This window comes from Miscanthus floridulus, chromosome 13, assembly GCF_019320115.1.
Source record: "Miscanthus floridulus cultivar M001 chromosome 13, ASM1932011v1, whole genome shotgun sequence".
NCBI lineage: Eukaryota > Viridiplantae > Streptophyta > Magnoliopsida > Poales > Poaceae > Miscanthus > Miscanthus floridulus.
Window position 1 is genome coordinate 81,432,487 of NC_089592.1, and position 23,034 is coordinate 81,455,520.

At 48.4% G+C, this 23,034-nt stretch overlaps 3 protein-coding genes and 1 pseudogene across 3 annotated transcripts; 2 read left to right on the forward strand and 2 right to left on the reverse strand.

The window, feature by feature from the left end:
- Window positions 1-86: 86 nt before the first annotated feature.
- On the reverse strand, window positions 87-2,029 carry LOC136501586 (pentatricopeptide repeat-containing protein At2g03880, mitochondrial-like). The gene has a single exon (XM_066497097.1). It carries the CDS (start codon window positions 2,027-2,029, stop codon window positions 98-100), a length of 1,932 nt encoding a protein of 643 aa, XP_066353194.1. The 3' UTR covers window positions 87-97.
- A 3,573-nt stretch (window positions 2,030-5,602) lies between these two features.
- Window positions 5,603-9,820, reverse strand: LOC136500691 (uncharacterized; annotated as a pseudogene).
- Window positions 9,821-13,955: 4,135 nt separating this feature from the next.
- On the forward strand, window positions 13,956-16,615 carry LOC136502075 (uncharacterized). The gene is made up of 2 exons (XM_066497564.1): window positions 13,956-14,785; window positions 16,009-16,615. Exons 1-2 carry the CDS (start codon window positions 14,361-14,363, stop codon window positions 16,331-16,333), a joined length of 750 nt encoding a protein of 249 aa, XP_066353661.1. The 5' UTR covers window positions 13,956-14,360; the 3' UTR covers window positions 16,334-16,615.
- A 1,180-nt stretch (window positions 16,616-17,795) lies between these two features.
- Window positions 17,796-19,504, forward strand: LOC136498865 (heavy metal-associated isoprenylated plant protein 44-like). Its single transcript, XM_066494581.1, has 3 exons — window positions 17,796-17,939; window positions 18,602-18,674; window positions 18,922-19,504. The coding sequence occupies exons 1-3, from the start codon at window positions 17,934-17,936 to the stop codon at window positions 19,110-19,112; spliced, it is 270 nt and encodes an 89-aa protein (XP_066350678.1). The 5' UTR covers window positions 17,796-17,933; the 3' UTR covers window positions 19,113-19,504.
- Window positions 19,505-23,034: the final 3,530 nt, after the last annotated feature.

The following is a 23,034-nucleotide window of genomic DNA, read 5'->3' on the forward strand; positions in this document are numbered from 1 at the left end:
ATGCTTGGATAGATGTGGTTGTCTTGCCACCAATAACCACAACCTCATCAAGTGAGGCCAATGTGGAATAGAACAACATACAGTACCTGGCTACCACCTACCAGTAGGCACCACAGGAGCAAGGTCCATCCTGGAAATGGTGGAACCGAACAGGGTCTCTGATGATGATCATCCTGCCTTCGCTCTTGGAGACAAGCTTTGCGAATGCATGGCAGTCACCACAGATCCTCAGGTTCTTCATGATTCTGATGGGCTTCCCGTCTACCGCATGCATCGTTCCAAATGCGATCGCCATCTTCTCACTGTGATATTTCAGCAGATCTTCCTTCTGCTCGATTGCGAGGTCCTGCAGCACAAATTCTGTCTGTGGAACATAACCAAGAGCACTGATCCTTCCGATCAACCGGTTCAGCTCCTGAACTATGGTGTCAGAGCATGGGTGTGATAAGCCCCCAGCAATGAACACATGGATATGTTTTTCCAGCTCAATCCAACTTCGCCCTGGTTCTTTCTTCATACCTTCGTCCCTCATCGCTTTCCATGACTTCTCAGCATCTGTCCACTGCCGCAGATCCGCATATGTGTTTGACAACAATACACAAGCACCTTGGTCATCAGGCTCCAGTTTAAGTATTTCTCTGGCTGCGTATGCTGCAAGATTGGCATTTTTATGCATCCTGCAAGCACCTAGGAGAGTTCTCCAAATGACTGAATCTGGCTCAAGGTTCATATCACGGATGAATTCGACAGCCTCATCGAGCTTCCCAGCTCGACCAAGGAGATCGACCATGCAGTTGTGGTGTTCTCTCTCAGGTTGAATGCCAAAGAGCTTCTTCATGGACCTAAAGTAGTACCAGCCATCTTCCACTAGACCAGCATGGCTGCAGGCAAAGAGTACTCCAACCATCGTTATGCGGTTCGGTGCCACTCCTTCAGATTTCATCAAGTCAAAAACCCTCAACGCCTCAGCGCTTTTCCCATTCTGCGCCAAACCAGATATCATGGTGCTCCATGAGATTACATCCCTCTGTGGCATCCTGTGGAACAAGGCATCTGCATCCTCCAAGCTCCCACACTTGCAGTACATGTCTAGAAGCGCATTGTGAAGGATCAAGTCCTTATCATACTTGAGCACATGAGCATGCACCTGCCTCCCCACTTCAAGCATGACCATCCCGGTGCACGCTCGCAGGACGCTTGTCAAGGTACCCTGGTTAGCCGAGAACCCAGCATCCTTCATCCTCGTGAACAGCTCTATCGCCCCAACCCCATCTCCACTCTGTGCGAAACCCGCAATGATTGAATTCCAAACGACCAAATCTCCAGTCACCATCTCGTCAAACACACGCCGCCCACCGTCCAGATCCCCAAGCTTCATGTACGCGTCGATTAATGAGCTCCGCACGAACACATCTGAGTCCAGCCCTACCTTGACAGTGCTCGCGTGCACGGCCGCGAGCACCCACGGCGTGGCACATGCGCCAAGGACACTTGAGAACGTGTACGCGTTGGGCGCCACGCCGTCCCTCCGCATGGCCACCAGGAACCTGAGCGCCTCCTCCTTCCTCCCGTCTGAGTTTGCCAGCGCCGCGACGACGGTCGTCCAGGTGACGACGTTCCTCTCCGGCATTCCGTCGAACAGCCTGAGCGCTTCGTCGAGCAGGCCGAACATGGCGTACATCGAGACGAGCGAGTTGGAGACAAAGAGGCCGACGCCGGCGCTGTAGTGAGACAGCGGTCCATGGGCCTCGACGTGGCGATGGATGAGCCGGCCGTCGCTTGCCGTGCCGTGGCGCACGCAGAGCTTGACGAGGCGGGTGAGGGAGACGGGGTCCGCGCGGAGCCCCGCCGCGGCGAGGTCAGGGAGCAGCGCGAGCGCGGCGGGTAACGGCCCCTCGATGCAGAGGCGGGAGAAGATGGCGAGGGAAGGGTGCGGGCGCGGTTGTGTGTGGACGCGGCGGCTGCTCCGCCGAGCGGCGGCAAGGCGGTTGCGAGGGGAGAAAATTGAATATTTGACACCCGCGCGCATGTGAACATTTGACATCCAATTCACACGCCCTTAAAAATTTAACACTCTAGGTGCGAATTCGTTGAAAGCAATGTTTTCTTCTTCTTTTTTCCATTCACATTTTTTCTATTTTCTTTTGGCCTCCAAGGCAAGACTGAATGACCAAAGTACCCATTAGCCTTATCTCTTTATGGAACGTATCTGCTGGATGAGAAGCATTACATTCCTTCTCTCTCCTGTTCCTCTCTTTCTCTCATTGCCTCTCTCTCTCTCTCATGAGTGAACAGAAGTTGCTAGGGTTTGGTCCTCGGATTGCAGGAGGAGCTTTGGGTGGTCGGATCAGATCGGCTATGATCCCCTTCGAGGTCCCCCCAGGGTAAGAACGCAGATCCCTATCCCTCCCCTGTCCTCTCCAAGGTTGCTTTTTTGGATTTGGGGGAGAAGCATGGCTGATGCTCATGGTTATGTTCTCTCTTTTTTTCAACTCGGTAGAGTCAATTCGGATGGGGCATTTGAACTATGTGTTCAGGTTTCACCTTTCACAGCAAAACTAGATAATGCTAACTCAGTTGATGTTCAGCGCAAATATGATGAATGGGTGGTGGACTATCCCTATTATAATTTGCAGAACTTAGAAAATGACCTGACAATTAGGGCCAAGTGGGGAAGCAACCAGCATCCTGTAATATCTGAATTTGATATGAGCAAAGGTGGGGAAAGGAAAATAGTGGATGATAAAGATTTGTCTGTTGCCTTCTCCAAAAGACTGATCGATAAGAAGATGTTTCTATATGTTGATGTGGAAGAGAAACCTGTAGAATTGGTTGCAACCTCAGTTGTTTCAGAAGCAACAGAAATCTTGAGCAATGTGGATAATGATAATAATAGTGCACCAGTGCAATCAAGCTTTGAGCCTGCTGCTGAACATGGAATTGATTGGGATAATTTAGAGATAATTCCACTTACTGAAGATCAGATTGGTAGCGCAGTCCCTTTGATGAGTGAAGATGCAATGTATGAATTTCTTGGTCTTAGAGCAGAGGATGAGAGAGCAAAGAAAGCTAGCTTTGATGCTGAAAATGAGAATGAAACTAATGCTGGGCCTATGGACCTAGAGGGTGCTGAGTTGCCTGTTGATGATTGTATTCCTGGTGAAGATTCTATTTTTTATGACAAGGAAAACCCTCCAATGGAAGTTGAACCATATATGCTAGTATGAATGAGTTCAGATCAGTAGTGAGAAAACATGCTATAATGGGTCAATTTGATCTTGGAACAGAAAAATCATGTACAGATAGGTTCAGGGGTTACTGCAAAGCCGAGGGCTGTCCATGGGCTATCGTAGCAAGGTTGATGAGTGATAAAAAGCATGTCAGGGTATACTTTGCTAACTTTTGTGATTTTCTGATTGGACTTTTAACTAAAATTATTGATATGACAAACTTAACTATATTTTTAATTTTACTAATATATGCTATTTTGATTGGCAGGTTACTTTGAACAAGGAAGAACATTTTTGTCCATCCACTGGGAGGGTGAGGACAAAGATGGTAACCTACCATTGGGTAGCAGAGAAGGCAATGCCCTTTTCTAAAGAAGGACCCAAACATGGGTCCCAAGAAATTGCAAAAAAAGTTGGAGGACAAGTATCAGGTCTCAATTGGGTATCATACAGTGTGCCTCGATAGGAAGAAGGCAGTTGAACACATTTTTGGTACATGGGAAGAGAGCTTTGGATACTTGTTCAATTTCAAGGCAGAGGTTGAGCTCAGAATGCCTGGAAGTGTTGTAGAGATAGATGTAATACAAAAGCCAGATGGTGTATATTTCCATAGATTCTTTTGTTGTTTCAAACCTAACCAGCGGCTCCTCTGACCGGTTGGTCGGGACGTCCGGCTGGTACTCTCGCGGGCAGGGTTCGAGCCCCCACGGGTGCGCTCGTTCGCCTGCCCGGAGTTAAAAAAATCCCCTCACCTGTCTCGAGTTTCCCAAAGCAAAGGCAACGGACCGGCCCACTCACAGGGTAACGGGCCCCTGTGTAAGGGCGGGACACGGTGTTCGGGGGTTTTCTCGGCCTGCGTGAGAAGGTCTTCTTCCTTAAGCACAAAGTTGCGGGGGCTGTCTGCCCACCGTAGGCTGAGTTTTTTTTTGTTTCAAACCTAGCATAGATGGCTTCCTAAATGGTTGTAGTACCAAAGGCATGTGGTAGGTACAATGCAAGACTTGCTTTGCTTATGGGCATAGAACTGGATCCCCAAAGTGCCCGCTTGGAACTAAAAAGAGGTACAAAAATCTATTTTTCTGCTATTTGAGTGAAATAGATTTCTTAATCTCAACCCTTTTAATTTTACAGGAAGAGTCGTGCCAAGCAAGGGAGGCCTCGTAATCCAGTTGCCTCCAACAAAGGAGATGCAACTTCTGGTACACCTAAAAGGCAAAAGGTTGATACGCAGGAAAGTTCAACTCCTATGCCAGTTACAAGTGATTAAACAAATCGGCTTCATATACATCATTCATAAATTGCACCGATGCACAATTCACAGCACTGCACAAAAGAATTATTCATAAATTGGCTTCATATACATCATTCACAAATTGCATCGATGCACAATTCATAGCACTGCACAAAAGAATTGTTCATCTCCTTTGCCACTGGCCACCGACAGGTTCAGACAAAGAAAAAAATCACATCTTGAACTTCTGTACTCGGTCTCCTCAACGCCTGAAGTGCGGGGTGCTGCTGGAGCGGTGCGCGTCGCACGCCGACGATGAGCTGCAGTGGTTCTGCTCCTTCCTGCGGTGGCACTGCCCTAGAGCCGGCGCCCAGCACCAGCGACCGGGCATGCACACACATGGCCGCTCTCTAGCACCGGTGACCGGCCCCGCGAACGCATGGCCCACGCCCAGCACCCCGTGACCGGCCCAGTGCACGCCCAGCCAGCGGCGGTGCCTCCTGCACCCAGCGGCGGCGGGCAAGGGATGGAGAGTACGGGACCCAGCGGCTGCGGCACCCAGCTGAAGAAAACAGAGTACGAGATGCGTTCGTTCTCAGAAGAAATGGATGGATAAAAGCCAAGGGTACTTTGGTCATTCAGCATTGCCATGAAAGCCAAAAGAAAATAGGAAAAAATATTGAATGGAGAAAAAAATAAGAAAACACCTGCTTTCAACGAATTCGCATAGAGTGTTAAATTTTCAATGACGTGGGAATTGGATGTCAAATGTTCACGGGCGCGCAAATTATGTGTCAAATATTCAATTTTCTCGTTGCGATGGGGGCGTTTGAACAAGGAGGTCATCAGATATTCAGATGTAGGCAGAACTGCAGAATGCAGGACTCGCGAGGCCCGGCTCCCTGAAACACGAATTGTGGCAATAAGTCAATCTCAAGCAGACGAGTTTCTACAGAATTTGTGTTTCGTTGTTCCAAATAGCCTGTGAAACACGGTTTGGAATAACTCAATCTCAAGTAGAAAACAGACGAATTTCTGGGCTGTAACGACCTCGCGGGCAGTTTCCGTGATATTTCATGTCAGCCGTGAGTTTGGATTTGTGCATAATCGACTGTTATGCTATCATGTGAAATGAAACAAAGGCACAAAGCACTTAAGCAACGTGCAGTCCGTTACTGAATACTGATACAGCGAATATAAGTTTGATACACAATCAATACTGAAGCATCAAGTGGCAACAGGGTGAGCCCTGAATTGCGCAGACGAACTTGCATATGTCATTTCAATTATTCAGTGCATAAACCCTCTTGAGAATGTACAAAGATGATGTTTGCAGTTCTACCATTTCGACGCTGTAGCAGAAGCATGAGCAGGTAGCTGCATAATGCTGAAACATGATTTCAGTGCTCCATTTGGTCCGCAACAAGGCGAGGTAAGGTCAAGGTTTTCCTCATAGCTCTGCCCTGGATTCATCGTCTTTACCGCCATCTTTATGAGTGGCCAGTGTCCTGATAATGGACTCATATATCCCGATTCCTTTGAGGTACTCATCTTTGCTCAGAAACTACATGATACAAAAATGTTGATTCAACAAACATGCTAGATATAGCAAATACAAAGAATATACCTTAATGGCATCAGATCGTCAAATCAAAACTAATGACACAAACCTCATTATGGTCATGGAGCAATATCGGGGTGTTCGCCATAGGTGAAAAACCAAATGCTGGTAATCCAATTTGCCGGAAGTAGCGAGCATCAGTAGAGGCTGGGAATATCTCCGGCTTGCCAAGTTTGCCACCAGCACTCTTCACAGCTTCTTCAAGCAACAACCACCATGGGTTTGTGCTGTCTGTGGGTGTCATGGCTGGCTTCCCAAAGTTGTCCAGGACAGACATCTTCTGTTTAAACTGCAGAACAGATAACCAGGATATATGATTGAAAACTTTATGAAATTCACACGACCAAGGTCATGCGTATGGATAATAAAGTATTGTAGTTACTTACAGAAAGTAGAACTGAACGTTTGTGTTGGACATAAAAAAATCAAAATGCAATGCATTCTTATCTTTGTTAACATTTAACGGGAACAGAACAACTACTAATTTCAAACTAAGACTAAAAAATTTGTGTGCTACTATCATCAATAAACTAAGATAGTCAAAAGAATAACACCTCTAACAGAAGCAAAAAAAAAACAAAAAACCGAAAATTGAATGTCTCATATAATGAAATAAAGATTTCTGAAAAAAAAGAGCCCCATTGAGAAATACAAATCCATTAGCATGGCAGAAATATTGGAAAAAACAGAAGCATGTTATCTAAATGAACTAACTTTATCAGCAAAAATACCAAATAAATCTTGAAAGCCATAATGACAGAACTGCAGCAATATTTTTGAAATATTCTTAAATTCTTCAATTATTCTTATTGCCTCAATTCCATGCCGTTTTGTTGTCCATAAATTCAACAAATAAATGTGAAAGTGAACATTGTTTCTATTGGTTCAAAAAGCTGTCCCCACATGATTGAGGAGCTAGTTAACATGTGTATAGAGTGTATAGAGTATATATGCCATCAGTTGAACCACTATGGAATCATACCTCAAAGGTCAAGTTGTGTGAAGGTGGTGCCCATTCTTCCACAAGGCGTCTCTCCAGTGCTTCAACATGGGCACTAGGAGGGATTCGGATGTCAAGACCTATCTCTGCTTCAGATGGTTGAAGATTCATGACAAAACCCTGAAAGAAATCAAAGATAAAGTGATTAGTAAGAAACATTACGGATCAGAGCATGAGTTGACCTGGTTTAATTGGATGATGAACTACTCCCAATTTATGCAAGGTAGATGAGTAAGACAGGTAAGAATACACTAATCAGAAGTTGGAAAGTACAAAAGACTATAAAATTCAGGAATCAAGAATAATGCCATTTTAAACTCAGATGTGTATCTGTAAATATAACAGCAAGTCAGAGCCATCTTACATTCTTCCTAATGAAAACAAGCCAAAGTTCTTTAAGTACAGCACTCATGCAATGATAAAATGACTGGATACTGCAAGCATAAGGTCCTATTTTTTGAGAAGATGTATAGTTCATATTCATTTGTTGGTTGTCGGCCTATAGGTTGAAAGTGAACTCACAGTACACCAAAGACTCTTAAAGACCAAAAGCTAAACAAAACCAGTGCAAAGAACAGATATTATGTAGTGAATAAGAATTCCTAATCAAAGATATTAATTGGTCCATCTTAAAAAAAGGGCGTACCCAGTGCAGAGAGCTCCCGCTCTGTGCGGGGTCTGGGGAAGGGTGTTAGTGGCAAGCCTTACCCTCGCCTGTGCAATGCGAGGAGACCGTGACTCGAACCTGGGACCTTCCGGTCACAGGCGGTAAGACTCTACCGCTTGCACAAGCCCGCCCTTCAATTGGTCCATCTTAGTAAATACCAAATAACAACAGATGATTGTTCTGATTTTCAATAATATCATAGGATAATAAGGAACTACACCATCACATTAGTAACTCATACGGGATCAGGTGATCAAGCTACCAATATAATTTAATGAGATCTAGTGAAAGACCAGCTAAATTCTCGAAAGACTAAAACTGCAGCTCAGCACATAAGTAACACAAAAATATTATCAACTAACCGTTGGTGTAGGTGTGCCAGCCTTCAGGTACGCAAAATTCACCGACACAACATCTCCTTCAGCCTTCTCTCCAGATTTCACTAAATCAAACTGTGATGTCCTGAACCTCCTAATAGCCTCCACGCTCTTCATCAAATTCTCCATTGCACTACCATCATACAACTTCGCACCGTGCCCTGGTGCGCCCATTGCTTTTATAGAAAGCCACCAAGGGCTACGCTCTGCATAGAACACACGGTACTCCTCCCCTGGAGATGCAAGCCCTTCATCAAGGACTAATGCCACATTCATGTCTTTGAACTCCTTAGATGAAACAAACGGTTCAACACCCCCATGCCCACCAATCTCCTCGTCCGGAACAAATGTTATATAGATAGTTCGATCTGGAACAAATCCTGCAGAACGGAGACGGCGGATGGCTTCAAGGTACTGCATCCCCACACACTTCATGTCCTGCACAAAACACAGGGAAGTCCAAGAATTTAGTAGATGCGGTATACATGTAAATCTAGTGGATTTTTAGAGATTTGGAACTTTTGACCATTTCATGAAAAGCATGATGGAAAGCTAATCCTAATACAAAGCAAAGAGAATAAAAATGATTTTAGCAAACAGGTTAAGATAATATTAGCATTTTAGTAAGGGGAGATGGACACTCCGGGAAGAGATGTACAGGGAACATGTATATACAGCCTAAGAGTGACTTGTTCACGTGAAGAAGATTACCCTAGTGAATTCAGTGTAAAAATCAGTGCAACTTCACACTTACATTGAAATGGAATTTTGCCGGTCAATATACACTTAGTACTAAATAAACTAAACACCTCTAGCATTTAGCATCCTACCATTTGGCACAGCTAAAAAAATGCCATTAACAGTAAAAGCATCTATATGCAATCCCAGCCACAGCCACAAAATAAAACATCATGAGCAAATCCACTTATAAAGATCGCTTTCCTGCTCGAGGTAGATTACACTCCCAAGTGAATATCCATGTCACAGACCTAACTACGAATTAAGGAATCAAGCCAAAGCGTCGACAACGATCAAACTGAACAAGGCGGCGCCAATAATAGCCCTTATGAAGATGCGCAGCATACCACGTGTATACGGCTCAAACTGAACAACCAACAATCGCGGCTTTAAGCGATCTATTTAGTAAGGAAGTACATCTCACCTGGGAGCCTCGCGCGTAGATGCGACCGGACGCCTCATCGAGGGCGGCGGAAAAGGGCGGGTGGTCCCACTTGTTCGGCTCCGACGGCACGACGTCAGTGTGGGAGTTGAGGAGTATCGAGGGGAGCGACGGCCGCCGCCCGGGCCACCGCAGCAGCAGCAGGGGCTTCCCGGCGACGAGCTCCAGCGTGCGCGCCTCGAACCCGGCCTCGGAGGCCTGGTTCCGGAGGAAGGCCACGGCCGCGGCGTAGTCGGGCGCCGGCTGCGCCGTGTCGATGCGGAGGTACTCCTGGAACCGGGAGAATCGCCTCCGCATCCGGCGACGGCGATGCCGCCCAGGCGAAGGCGAGGAGGGCGAGGGAGAGGGAGAGGAGCAGCGTGGTCGATGCCGTCGCCATGGAAGCGGGGGAGTTCCGTGTAAGATTCCTGGTTCCCATGGCGATGAGATGGGTCGTGGTGGCTGGGTTAGTGGCGACGGCTGGGGATGCAGGGTGATGGTGAAGTGACGTGGCCCAACATCTTTTCTCTTTGTTTTTGTGAAATTGAGATTCGTGCGTGATTTTTTAACTGACCGTGAAGTAGCATGAGATGCTCACCTCAAGATACAAAATACGGAGTACTACTGGTGTGTTCGGTGCAGCGGCTGCAGCCAGCACTCTGCCACAGCTGCTGCCGTAGAAATCTACAACGAACAGATTTATATTGCCACTGCAACCTCTCCTTTATAATGATGTGGTAACAGCACTTGCCACACTAACATGTGCCTTATACGGCACATCATATTCACAGTGGCAACTGATAGTTAACATTGCAACAAGGATGTCATCAGATATATTTGTGAAAGATGGTCAAGATACAAAATATCTAAGTGAAAAGAGATAGCTTGAGAATAAGCAACATGCATGGATCAATAGATTGCAAAGCTTAGGAAGAGAGTAAATAGGTGGCCTAACAGGGTAGCAAGTTAAGGGAGAGAACAAGGCTATGGGCGCATTTAGTTGGTTCTAGTGAGAATAATCAACAATCTCAACCCCCCCCCCCCCACCCCCACCCCACACACACCCCCCCAAATGCATGTTTTATGATTATTCCTACTACGTAGGCCAAAACAATCGATATTTACACTACCACCCACTATTGAAAAAATGCATTGGCAGAGCACGTAAATGCTGCTAGATTCTAGTAGCAGCCAAGCCAACACATGGCCTACGTATGGGAAAAGATATATAAGTGGATGAAACCCATAACTATTGTATTTCAATACAATAAGAAAAAGAGAAAGTGTAAGATGTCGTGAAACACTAGTTGGATAGGAATGGTTTGATGTGAAACAAGTTGCTCTATTGGTCAGCATAACCTAACGCTAAGAGAAAGTGAGGCACGGGCTGTTAGTTCGAATAGAAGACAGGGTAGCTCTACTGGTGGTGCAAACTGAACAAGTAGTGAGTTTGGTTTTGATTTGGTTCGATGGTTTTAATGTGTGGCCTAAAACAATGGTGGACCAAGGACACGGTGGCCCCGGACGCTTGCCTAGGTTCCGGTGCCCACGCACACTGAAGAAAATGTTGCTTTTGTGCCCTGCTAGAAGGTTAAAACACATAATCTCATAGACGCCTTTAGCTTCGTCCGGGCTCCATTCAAGTACTAGATCCACCGGTGGCCTAAAATGAGACCCACGAAAGCACATTGTTCTTTTTCACATGGCTAGGTCTAGGTTTTGTTACTTCATCACATACAGCTTCATCAAGATTCATACCCACATGGAATATGATTTTTATTCAACACTAAAGTGTGTGTTTGGTTGGTTTGTTGCATGGTTCTAAAAAAGATGGCATTTGCTCTAGAAGTTGGAAGTAGATAAACAGCGGCAGTTCCAAAGTGGTAAAAAAAATAGCGGCATTGTTCGGGTGGACTACTTTCCAGACGCAGCCGCTACAGTGACGTCCACCAGTTTTGACTTTACCGTTCGATGTTTATGTGTTTTGCAGGAGGAAGACAACAACACCCGTGCAACAGTGCTCAGAATATCAGACGACCAGCTGTTGCTACAGTGTTTTGCATGGGGACAGGGATTTAAGATAAATGAAAAAAAAATGTATAGACATCAGTCAAGGCTACTAAGTGCGTGTTAGGTCAAATTATCTAGTTCTAAGCATATAATAAACAAATAAAAATACGAGAAAGGATTCTCTAAATTAAAGAATTGTCTCAAAAAAGAAAGCCTGTCTAGTAGATGATTAAGTGAAGGGCCACGGAGATGCTATTTATTTCATTCACGTTTTTACTAAAATGTTTATCAAAAAGTACTTCAAACGCGTCATATATTTTTGGCTATTAGTACAAGTATCCAAATAATAAAAGACAAACACATAAACATCGAACGGTAAAGTCAAAATCACTAGCTACTTGGCTAGTGCCTTGGATGATATCAACTCCCTGACAGATTATTCACATTTGATTCCTGCCTTACTTTGGCACCGTTCTACATAGTGTAATTGGAGCATGCTTTAGCTACCTCATGTTCGTTTCTCTTATAAGCCGTATTTTTTATCAACGAACAATATTTTTTCTCTCACAATAAATCAGTCAACGGTATTTTTAGCCATAGCTTATCAGCCAAACAAACAGGTCATAATTGTGTGATGAGTTCTATTCAAATCTATAGACGATACACTACTAATACTACTACTTAACTACGAGTCCTATTCAATTCCTTCGGTGCCAGCAAGTACTAACCCGCTCTTTGACGCGGCCTTTGTCGACACCTTGGTTCATAGTTATAGGCTTCATTCTACTCAAATGCCCAATTCTATGGTTTACTGTCAGCCGGTTACCGATCACGACTTCCATCCATATGGTCAATTAGAACGTACGCCGCCTCCGGTACGCGAATGCCAATCCAGCAGCAGGTGCACAGCAGCACTGGCCGTTTCGCCTCCGGTAGCCACCGGGCGCCTCGTGCCGTCGTGCGCGGGCGGCCGCGGTTCCTCTCGCGGTTTCCTGGGGCAGTTTCTCATTTTCTCTGCTCTCTCCCTACACGAGGAACCGCGCGCGCACCACCACCAGCAAACGCGACACGGGGTTGGGGCACAAGACCACCACACGCGAGGCAGGCGGCGCGTCGGCCCAGGTGGAGAGGGCCCCGAAAACCCGGGGAGGAAAGAGCGAGCGCGGCGCCGAATGAGAACTGCCGCGGAGACGCGGTTGGGCCCGTGGCCGGGGCGGGGAGCATGAGCGTCAGCGTCAGCCAGAAGCAGCAGCAGACCACGCTAGGGCGGCGCGGCGTGCACAGCGTGCAGGCCAGGCGGGGATCATTGTCGCTGCCGGGCACTTGTGGCGAGGGAGTAAACAAAACTGAAGCGAAACTGATCCGGTTCAGTGGCATGTGTTTGGTTGCCTTCGCGTGCCCTGCGCCCCCTGCCTGCCTGCCTGCGTTCCATTTCCATCCATCGATGCCCCACCGAAGGGCCGCCCTGGAACACGGCTGTGGCTAGGAGCACACGCGGTTTTGCGCCATATCAGTGTGCACCGTGCCCCTGACCTGTGGGCTCCGCCTGTTTTTGGGATTTTAACCCTTCTCTTTCCTATCTAGGCACATGAAGGTTAGTATAGGCTTGTTTAGATGGAGCTCGATCTGGTATGGGGTTCTACTAGCCCAACCAGATGCATCTAACCCGAGACCGTAAAAAATGGATGTTTAAGATTGATATGTGTCAGGATCAAGCAAGATTTCCGGACATGTATCCAAGCAACCCATTCGTACATAGAGTTGTCTCCTACGAGTAAGGCAACTCCTACGTTTACTACGAATGAACCTTTCTCAGCCTTCACTAAGCTCGAGCTTCCGCGTTTCATTGCGAATGGTACGTCATGTTCAATAAACGACAAAGCAGCTGTTAGAGAATCTAATTAAGTTGGACGCCAATGCCGTTTCGAATAAAAACCCCTTCTGCAGCTGTAGGGAGTAAGAGATGTGCCGTTCCAACTAGGACCACCCCTCGTGGAGGGAGGGTCCAATAGGTTCTATATACGCTTGTTTGGTAAGCAACAATAGATTTTAAAGGATGTAATGTATTCTATAACGCTGGCACTATAACGGTAAGCATCGCCGATATGGTAACACTTGTCGTTCATTGATAAACACGATAACAATGTGATTTGCTGCTAAAAACATAATGAACTCTTCTCAGCATTCACTGAGCTCGAGCTTCCGCGTTTCATGGCAAACGACAGAGAACATGGTACGGCGTGTTCAATAAACGACAAAGTAGCAGCTTGAGAATATAATTAAGTTGGGCGCCGGTGCCGTTTCGAATAGAAACCCCTTCTGCACAGAGTAAGAGCTGTGCCATTCCAACTACGAGGGAGGGTCCAATAGGCTCTGCATATGCTTGTTTGGTAAGCGCCAATACATTTTAAAGGTTGTAACATATTCTATACCACTGGCACTATAACGATAAACATCACCGATATGGCAACACTCGTCGTCCATCAACAAACACGATAACGCGTAGAGTCCACCACGCTCGGATCCCTCAAACTAAAACCCTCCTCCGATTCAAGACAACTCAAGCGAGGGCACAGTTCATCCTCCTGTTACAGATCACAGGGCATTCATGAACCATGATTCATCACAGCGCGCGTGAGGGAGGCCCCACCTGTCAGAGACACGCCAGGCGGCCACGCGGGGCGTTTCTCCACGGCGTCCTGGTACGGCAAGCGTTTCTGCCGGGCCGGGCTGCTTGATGACGAAGAAAAAAAAATGCGCCGCAGACAGAATCCCAATGCCCGGCTCCGTCTCCGTCTCCGTCTCCATTTCCATCTCCATCTCCTCCACCTCACCGCCCCCCTTGTGCTGTGCGGTGCCCTCCTCCGGCCTCCTCCCCTTTTAAACCTTGCCATTCTCTCTCGCCTTTGATTTGATTCGTCGAGAAGACAATCTCTGCGCCGCGCATAAACAACGCGAGAGGAGTCGTCGCCCTGTCCCCGTCTCCTTCATCCACCCACCCACCCACCCACCAGGCCACCATAAACCCCGAGAAAACCCCCCCGCACGCGCGGCGCGCGGCGGCCATGGCGCAGCCGGCCGGCAAGGGCCGGGAGCGGCGGGTGTCCATCGAGGAGGTGGCGAAGAAGCTGTCGCTGTGGCACACGGCCACGTTCCGGCCCATCCTGACCCACGCCGAGCTGGAGCCCATCCTGTGCGCGGCCGGCTTCGTGGCGCTGCCGGCGGCCCCGGCGCCCGCGCCTCCCAAGCAGCAGCAGGACGACCGCCAGCGCGAGCGCGAGCGGCCCGGGGTGGCGTGGCGCGAGTACGCGTTCCTGGGCGGCGGCAATGCGAGCCCGGCGGCGGCGGCCCCGCGGCGGTGGCTGGGCCCGCGCCCGCGCCTCCCGTACCCGCGCGTCGACGGCCTCCACCTCAAGACGTACGAGGCCTTCCTCGGCACCGTCGAGGCCTACCTCGGCGCCCACCGCGTCTCCAACCTCTTCCACGTCAGGTGCGTGCGTCGCCGTCTCGCTGCCTCCCCGGCCCCCCCACCCCCTGGTTGCGTTTGACTTTTCTCGCCGCCGCCGCCGCCTCTGCTCCCGTGCTTTGTTTGTTGCCTACTCCTACTTGCTGTCCGGATAGGAACACGCCTAGCCTCAGCTTTGTTACGACCGCTCGGCACCTAGCTTTTGTTGCACGTACGCTCTCTTGCACTGCACACACATCGCCGGCGTGCCGGTCTCTAGTAGAGATACGATTTCTTCTAAATCGCATACGAATTTCGCTGATAGCGGCCGCTAGGAAATCCCGCGAAATCCTCGAGCAACCTAAAAGGGGGACAAATTTGCTCGTGTTTTTTTAGGGTTGATTGGGATTTGATAGGATATTAGGTGGGACGCTAATCAAGTTGCTCACGCTTTCGCGTTTGCGAAACTGACTGGATCAACTCAACATGGCAGGAGGAGGGGTTTTAAGCAAGTAATTGTTATTTATTTATTTTTGACATGAAAGGTGAAGGCCGTTCAGTCCATTAGCGTGATGTGATTAAGATGCATGATCGTGGTAAATAGTAAAGTTCGGTTTGTCACATCAAACTTGCTGCTTGTTCGTTCTTTCTAGCTGCCAACGGAGATCGAGTCCGGTGTCTCACTGCTACCTATCAGCCCACCCAGCCCTTTGGTATCATCGAGGAGATGATGGGTATTGCATGAGCTCTGAAATGTGAAATGTCGCTGTCTTGTTTTTTTTTTCCACCTTTCATCTTAGATGGAATTGGTCTGTCGTTCATTGTACTACGTACTGCCCTGTTTTACCGGTTCTCAGCGATGCAGCCATGCTACTACGTAATGTACAAGAAGAAACAGGCTACCGGATTCTGAGTTTTCGAGTATTTTACAGTTGGTGAAATCGTCCAAAAATACAGTTGGTGAAATGGTCCAAAAAGAGTTTAAATAGGCGATTTTTTTGTGTGTGGAAACGAATTACGAGTGTTTTATAGGCAATCTTTCTCGTTTACACTTTGAGGGCACTTGGCATCCTAGCGTTGGGCTTTTTTTTTCAGGCCCGATCAGCCCAGCCCTTTAGAAACATTGCAATGAAAGTTATGCAGGCTGACACTTTGTAGTTGGGCCTGGGATCAGAGCCCAGTTCGGCATGCACGGTCTTCGTTTTTTTTTTCTTTTCCTGCGAGAACATTGATTTATTTTTGTTTCACCGTTCTTGCGTACGTGGCAGGCTGATGCCGGTGACGAGCCCGCACGACCGGGCGTTCGACAAGGTGTTCCGGCCGATGCGGAACTGCAGCCCAGAGGAGGACGGGCTCATCGTGTACCGGGAGGGCACCCTGGACGACCTCACGGTGGAGACGTGCAGCCACCACGCCGCCACCGGGGACGACTTCGGCGGCCACGTCATCCCGGGGATCAGCTGCAGCGACCTCGGCTGCCTCCGCAAGGTGGACGGTAACTGCCACGAGGAGGGCTGCCGCCGCGGCGCCGGAGCCGGCGGCGGCTATGACTTCTTCGCCGTCCACCTCAAGGATCTCTTCCCCAGCTACTGAGATTAGCAGAGATGCATGGTCAGGTCAAGAGAATTTGCAGAATTGCAGCTGAATTAGCGGCGAGGAATGCATCGCCATAGGCGTTAGTTGGCCTGTCAGCAGGCCGTCCCCTTCGTTTTTTTTTCTCTCCAACAAGTGTATAATCTGTCTGAGAGTTGAGTGAGTTTTGTCCGGCAGAGCATAAAGTTTTGGAAAGGTATCTCTCCATAGCTGGGTTTAATCTGGAGGATGATTATTATATAATTATTTAGTGATATGAATATATGGAACCGTGTAGCTGCTAGTGACAAGTTGCTTAATCTGTTGGTTATATACTATACCTTGGTGTCATTGCATTTGCATGTGAATGTGATCACTGTGATGCAATACACCTGCTCCAGTAGCTCACATTTCTTTTCTTTTCTATTTTTGCGAGAGGTAGCTCACCATTTTCATATATACTAGTGTATATCCTGTTTCTTTTTTTTTCTCTCTCTCTCTTGAGTGATTGAGTCAACTGAAAGCAAACTAAAAAAAGAGGTTAACAGGCACTAGCAGTTAGACTGCAACTGCTACATACATAATGAGTTGCGTCATGGTGTTCTTGAAGGAGAAGGGAATATTCATCTGTCCCCTGTCCCTGTTCATGCGTGTGCCGTGTGGAGACAGACAGGCACAGCAGCAGGGGGCACGCAAGAATACCAAACTTGCGTCACGGTCCATATTGCTGTCTCGTCGCCCTCTTTTTTCTTCTCCATTCAGTCATCACCTCACCTCCTCAATCGTGGCTCGCTTTAACCTTTTGCGCTTTTGCTCTTTTTGTAAGCTGTAACCACATTTAGCTAGGTCACTCCACATTTAGCTAGGTCACTCCTGCAGATCTCCAGACATTCCAAACTGTACGTCTGCACCAGCCTCTGCCCGACACCGCGAAAAGCGAGCTGCTTGGACTCGTCAATGGCGTCCGTCCGTCCTTGTCCATGTCATCGATCGTAGGCCATACCAGGATCCTCTACGGCCAAATCACTCTTAACCATGGACTCAATGCTGACACACATGTGCGGCACCGTTTCTAGAAGCTGACCGCAGTCGATCAGAGGGTTGGAGATCAACCTCTCCTTTCGTGCCATGCATGAGCCATGGACCATTGAGAAGGGAGCTCGGCAAGTAAACTATAGTGGCTGGAAGGATGAGCAAGAAGAGAGCCAGGGCCTCGATCGATGAGACCACCGGTCGCTCTTCTCCAATGAAGACCTAGGGGTTGCCTTTGAGAAAGCAGAGGAGGTCACTGTGTCATGCACATAATTAGGTAGGGTCGTAGAGGACTTATAGCTTAGCTTATTTAGACTAGATTGCAATAACAACAGCCAGGAACGAATCTCTTGAGCACCGTCTTTAACCTTTTCCCTTCATCACATCCTGCCCCCTGCTCGATCTTTTGGCCTTTTGTTAGGGTTGCTGCTGCTGTTGCTTGCCGCTATAAGAAGGCTGCTCCTGCTCTCGTCTTATTCCCTTCTTCTTCTCCTTCCCGTCTCCGATCGATCGAAAGCCGGCCAGACGGCAGCATAGTATAGCATCATCAACCAGACAGAACCCAACCGCCGGTTTCTTCCAATCTTCCATGGAGGTATGGGGGATTGCTTCCATTCTATCTCAATGGAATTCATGGTCTGATAAATGTGCATATATATATGTGTGTTAACATGTTATATAGGTTGGTTGTTCATGTAAGGTTGTGATGATTCAATGATGTTTTATTATGGGTTCAATTATTGACGATCTCAACGGGGGAAAAAGGAATTTGTTCAGACGATCTTAATGTTGAACATATAAAGAACTCCAACTAGTTTCTGATGGGCTTTTCTTTCTTTCTTTTCTTTTTTGGTTTTTGTCTCTGGTCTCTCTCAACATTAAACTTTTTGTCGTTCATCGGTTATTATAGTTAATCCTATCAGAAACTGTACATATATAATGCAGCAACATATACTACGCGCATGATCATGTTTAGCCGCCTGCATTGCAATGCAACAAGACGTTAGGCGTACACGCCTACAAGCAGGTAGCAAAAAGTGCAAGCTTCTGCTGAAACAGTGAATCAGTATGATCATAATCATGAGATATATACTAGCACACTTTAATCTGCAGTGTTGCTTTTCCTTTGCATGATGGATGTACTCGCAAGCAATGCAATAATGCGATGCAATTAAGCTAGGACTGCACATGCATGCATGCATGAAAGGCATGGCAATAACAACCCTGTGTGCATTTCCTGATTGCTGGCGTTCGCAGAGCACGGAGCTGAAAGTGGAGATGGTGGCATTGCATGAGAAGCGGGTACGCAAATGCCTGTCCAAAGTGAAAGGTACGTACCTGATGAGCGCCTTCTTCAGCTAATAAAGCCCATTCCGGCCAGCCAGCCAGCCAGCCTGGGGCCAGGGGCCGGCATATACAGGCAGCTGGCAGATCATTTCCAGTACGATCGACAGTAGCTGCTGCTGCCGTCGTCGTCCATGTCCATTTAGCTGCTAGATCTGAATTATGAACGTCCTTTAGCTCCTTCTTCTTTACCCAAAGCCTGCCCCCTGACGTCATAGATCATGGACATCCAGGGATCGAGCGGGTGGAGGTGGAGGCGAGCCTGCAGAAGGTGGTGGTGACGGGGTGCGTGAACCGGAGCAAGATCCTCAAGGCGCTCCGCCGGGTGGGGCTCCGCGCCGAGCCATGGTCGCCGCACAACGAGCTGCTCAGCGCCTACGCCGCCACCACCCTCATGTTCAACAACTCCTACGCCTTCTTCTGATCAATTCCAGTATCTGCTCATCCATCATGCAGCAGCTACTAGCATCTCGATCGATCGCTAGTCTCACCGGCCACCTCCACCATATATCTCGAGATCTCGATCGCCCGGCCGGTGGTATGCAGTACAGATGGAGGACGTACCTTCACAAAGCTGGGGACTAGCTGTAGTTGGATCCTTCTAGCTAGTAGTAGCTTCTTTTCTCTTTGCGTGCTTGGCTTGCTTGGGTTTGGGAACGTGCATCAAGACGTACGTTCCGCGTGTATTGTACACAAAGATGGCATTTTAACTTCTCTCTCTGCTTTCTCTTTCTTTTGGGGCTGCAAGAGCTAGCTCTAGATGTATTGTATGGCTGCGTGCAGTGCAGTAGTATCCACAAATGGCGAGGCTGCAACCTTAAGCAGGTGTAAAATGTTTTGAATCTTGCCAAAAACTGAGCCGGCCGGTGCCATGACATGCATGGTTCGTCGGTCAGGTCCGATGGGAACCACCATGCTTGAATCTTGGCAAGAAACTCTGCATTGCACAATTGCAGCGTTGCTGCTGTGTCTGTGTGTGGCACACAGCTCGGTTGCCACCGGCGACGGGCCGGGCCACGACCAGCTACAGTCCAGGTGGGCCAGGGTCGGCGCACACCGGTTGAAGCCCAAAAGAACCAGCCCATCAGGCCTGTTTTCCCTGCCGCCCTCACGGGATCCCGCGGTCAAAGCAACGTGCCTGAGCTGTTGACGGAGCGGCATGGCAGTCGGAGAGTGCGGGACTGCGGGGTGCACGCCTGCACGGTGGCGGCGCCCCGCGGTGGTCGCCGGCGCGGAGAGTGCCTTCGCCGGACCGGGACCCATCAGTTGCAGAAAACCCCTTGTTTCGGATCACGATTACTGAATATTCTGAAAAAGGGCCCTGAAGTTTAGAAAATAACCGTTTATATTGACCAATTGACCCTAATTTGTTGGGATGAAAATGGACATTACAAATCCCGTTCCGTCCTGTTCTCTATACTTGCCCGCCCCATCCATTTTCATAATTATGAAAAATATGGTAATAACGAAATGATGTGCTTTCAGTTTTTTTTCCTGATATCCTATTTCCCATATTCATCTCGTTTTTTTAATGAAAATTCAGGGACAAAGGAGTAGAAGAAGTAACTGTTTGAACATTAGATTTTTATGATAAGTATTAATCAAAGTATTTGAAAACTCCTTCTAGAGGGCCTCAAGAAGCCCATGAGGCACTTTAACAAGGCTACTAATATGTCGGCATATTAGGATGTTATAAGTCATATTAAATCATAATCTTGGCATATTAAGTTATAAGGCACTTTAATAAGGCTCCTAATAATCTTAGCTAGGATGTACTAAGGCATAATAAGGCTCCTAATATGTCGGCATATTAAGTTTTAGTGGAACAAGAATTAGGGAACAAAATAACAACCACAATTCAGATCGAAGAATTTGTTGCCTTGGGAATTCGGTTGCAAGACGTGCATCTACAACTTAGAGTGCGAGATTCCATCAGCTAGAGATGGACGACTGATGGGCAATATTCCCACTCAGTTGGCATACAAGGCGCAATTCAAGGCTCCTAATCTATTCACAAACTAAACTTAATTTGAAAAACACATGCGGAAAACGAATACAAATTCTTCACTTGGATTTTAGTGCAAGATAAAATCCTCCTAACCGCGAAAAAATTGGCATTAAGGGTTAGCCTCACCATGACGTATGTGTGTTGTGTAATGGGGCCTCTAAGACTGGAAGACATCTTTGCTGCTATCTAAAATCATGTTTTACATGGGAGCATCTCCGGGATGAGGCTACCTGTGCTTTTGGATGTGAGCACCGCAATCAGTGGTTGGTGGGTGTCGGTGCAGAAAATGACCAACTAGTGAATATTTATAGTTTTGCTGTATGTTGTGATCGGAGATGGCCTAGCACTCAATGACACAGGATTATACTGGTTCGGGCAACGTGCCCAACGTCCAGTCGGGGTCGGTCAATGACTTTATTCCTGAGCCCAGGTGCTCGAAGTTTACAGTGGGGTTACAAACGAGAGAGAGAAAGATGGGGTATACAAGAGGTTCGGTTGGCTCCGACAGGAAGGGTTGCGGTCGGAACTTGGTGGTTCTGCGGTTGTGGGGCGTTGATGTCGATCGGAGGAACTCTGAACTTGAAGAAGTCCGTCCCTTGTTGGAGGGAGCGTATCCCCTTTTATAGATGAAGGGGATGGCTTTATAAGCGAGAGAGAGAGTGCGGATTTTTCTAAGCCTTGTTGCCCACGTTGATGAAGACTGGATCGTTGTAGAATGTCGGATGCACACGTGAGGTCTTGCTATCTTCTTCAGGAAGGATGAACGCCGGTACCTACAAATATTATTTGATGCCTAGTGGCATGTGGGGAGTCGCGCTATGTTCACCCGGTATGGCAAATCCTGGTACCCATACCGCGATCGATGTCCAGAGACACACGGGGGCTTACCGTATGGTAGTTTTAGCGCCCCCTACAATACTGTAGGGGGAGATGGTGGCTGCAGAGTACTGTTTCGTGTAGGGTATGGTCCCTGGTACAGTGGTTTTGACTTGTGAGCATTGTCTTGCCTTTCTCCGCATGTCTTCTGGTTCCTACCGATCGGGGTGCCCCCGGTCGGATGGCTCCAGTCGGCTCTGAGTGCGCCGGTCAGAGAAGAGCGGTGAGCAGGGTTCCCACGAGCCCCGGTCGTGGGGTCGGAGTCGCGGGGTCAGAGTAGGAAGCAGTGTTTTGGGCCAGGCCTTCCGATTGGAGAGACCGCTCGGAGACGGCTGGTGTCCGAAGCGAGTGCTCTGGTCGGAGAGGTGGGCCGAAGAAGTTGACGAGCGGGCGCTTGTTCTTTTGGGTAGACCTTCCGGTCGGCGACCGGACTGCCCTTCCGGTCCGTTGTGTTTTAGACTCTTGGGCCGGCCCATGAATTACATGTTGTTTTCCTAGGCCGAGCTCGGGCGTGGAAGCCGGTCCCCGAGGGACCCCAGGTTTATGAACCTGACAGGAGCCCCCGAGCCCTCGGGCGATTTGAGCCGAATCATCCGGGGGATTTTTGTCTTGCCGGAGGGTGCGCGCGAGCGCACCCGCGGGTGTAGCCCCTAAGCCCCCAGGCGGTTCAGGTGGAACCGGCTGGGGGGTTTCTGTGTTGTTAGCGGGAGAGGTTTTGTGTCGTGTTGGTGGGTGTGCGCGAGCGCACTCGTGGGTGTGCGTGTTTTTAGTTTTGAGACGGAATTTTGTTTAACCACGGCATCGTTGTGCAGCTAAGGCGTTTTTAGGCGTGAGGATTAGATCAAGACAGAACTTACTGATCCCGGTGTCGGTGTGCGCTGGGGATCGGGCGAGGAAGTTTAGTTTGAGACAAACCCTGGCGTCGGTGTGCGCCGTTGAGCGGAGATAGCTTAGTTCTGGAGATGGACGAGACGAAGCCCATGGGTCCTGATGTTGGTGCGACCTGGGTAGCCGAGGTAGTTAGTTCAGTTAGTTGTTTGTGAGTTTGGAGTTGTGGTCCCTGGCCAGGGCTTTTTGGAGTGCAGTCAGTAGTGAAGCCGTTATGCGAGTTTGGAGTCACGGTCCCAGGCCGTAGCCAGATGTCATAAATCCTGTCGACGCGAGTTCAGAGTCGTGGTCTCAAGCCGTAGCCGAATGTCATAGATCCTATCGACGCGAGTTCGGAGCCACGGTCCCAAGCCATAGCCGGATGTCATAGATCCTATCGACGCGAGTTCGGAGTCATGGTCCCAGGGTTTTTGTCGGAAGTGAAGCTATTACACGAGTTCAGAGTCGCGGTCCCAAGCCATAGCCAGATGTCATAGATCCTGTCGACGCGAGTTCGGAGTCGCGGTCCCAAGGTTTTTGGCATTTGAGCCCCCGAGCCTTATTGGGCCTTCGTGGGGGTCGATGTGAGTCATTT

Excerpts from the sequence above, each read along its gene's own strand:
- LOC136498865 (XM_066494581.1), top strand. Across the intron at positions 18,675-18,921 it reads ATGCCTGTCCAAAGTGAAAG|GGATCGAGCGGGTGGAGGTG; the intron begins GTACGTACCTGA and ends ATGGACATCCAG.
- LOC136502075 (XM_066497564.1), top strand. The coding sequence starts at position 14,361 with ATGGCGCAGCCGGCCGGCAAGGGCCGGGAGCGGCGGGTGTCCATCGAG. Across the intron at positions 14,786-16,008 it reads TCCAACCTCTTCCACGTCAG|GCTGATGCCGGTGACGAGCC; the intron begins GTGCGTGCGTCG and ends CGTACGTGGCAG.
- LOC136501586 (XM_066497097.1), bottom strand. The coding sequence starts at position 2,029 with ATGCGCGCGGGTGTCAAATATTCAATTTTCTCCCCTCGCAACCGCCTT.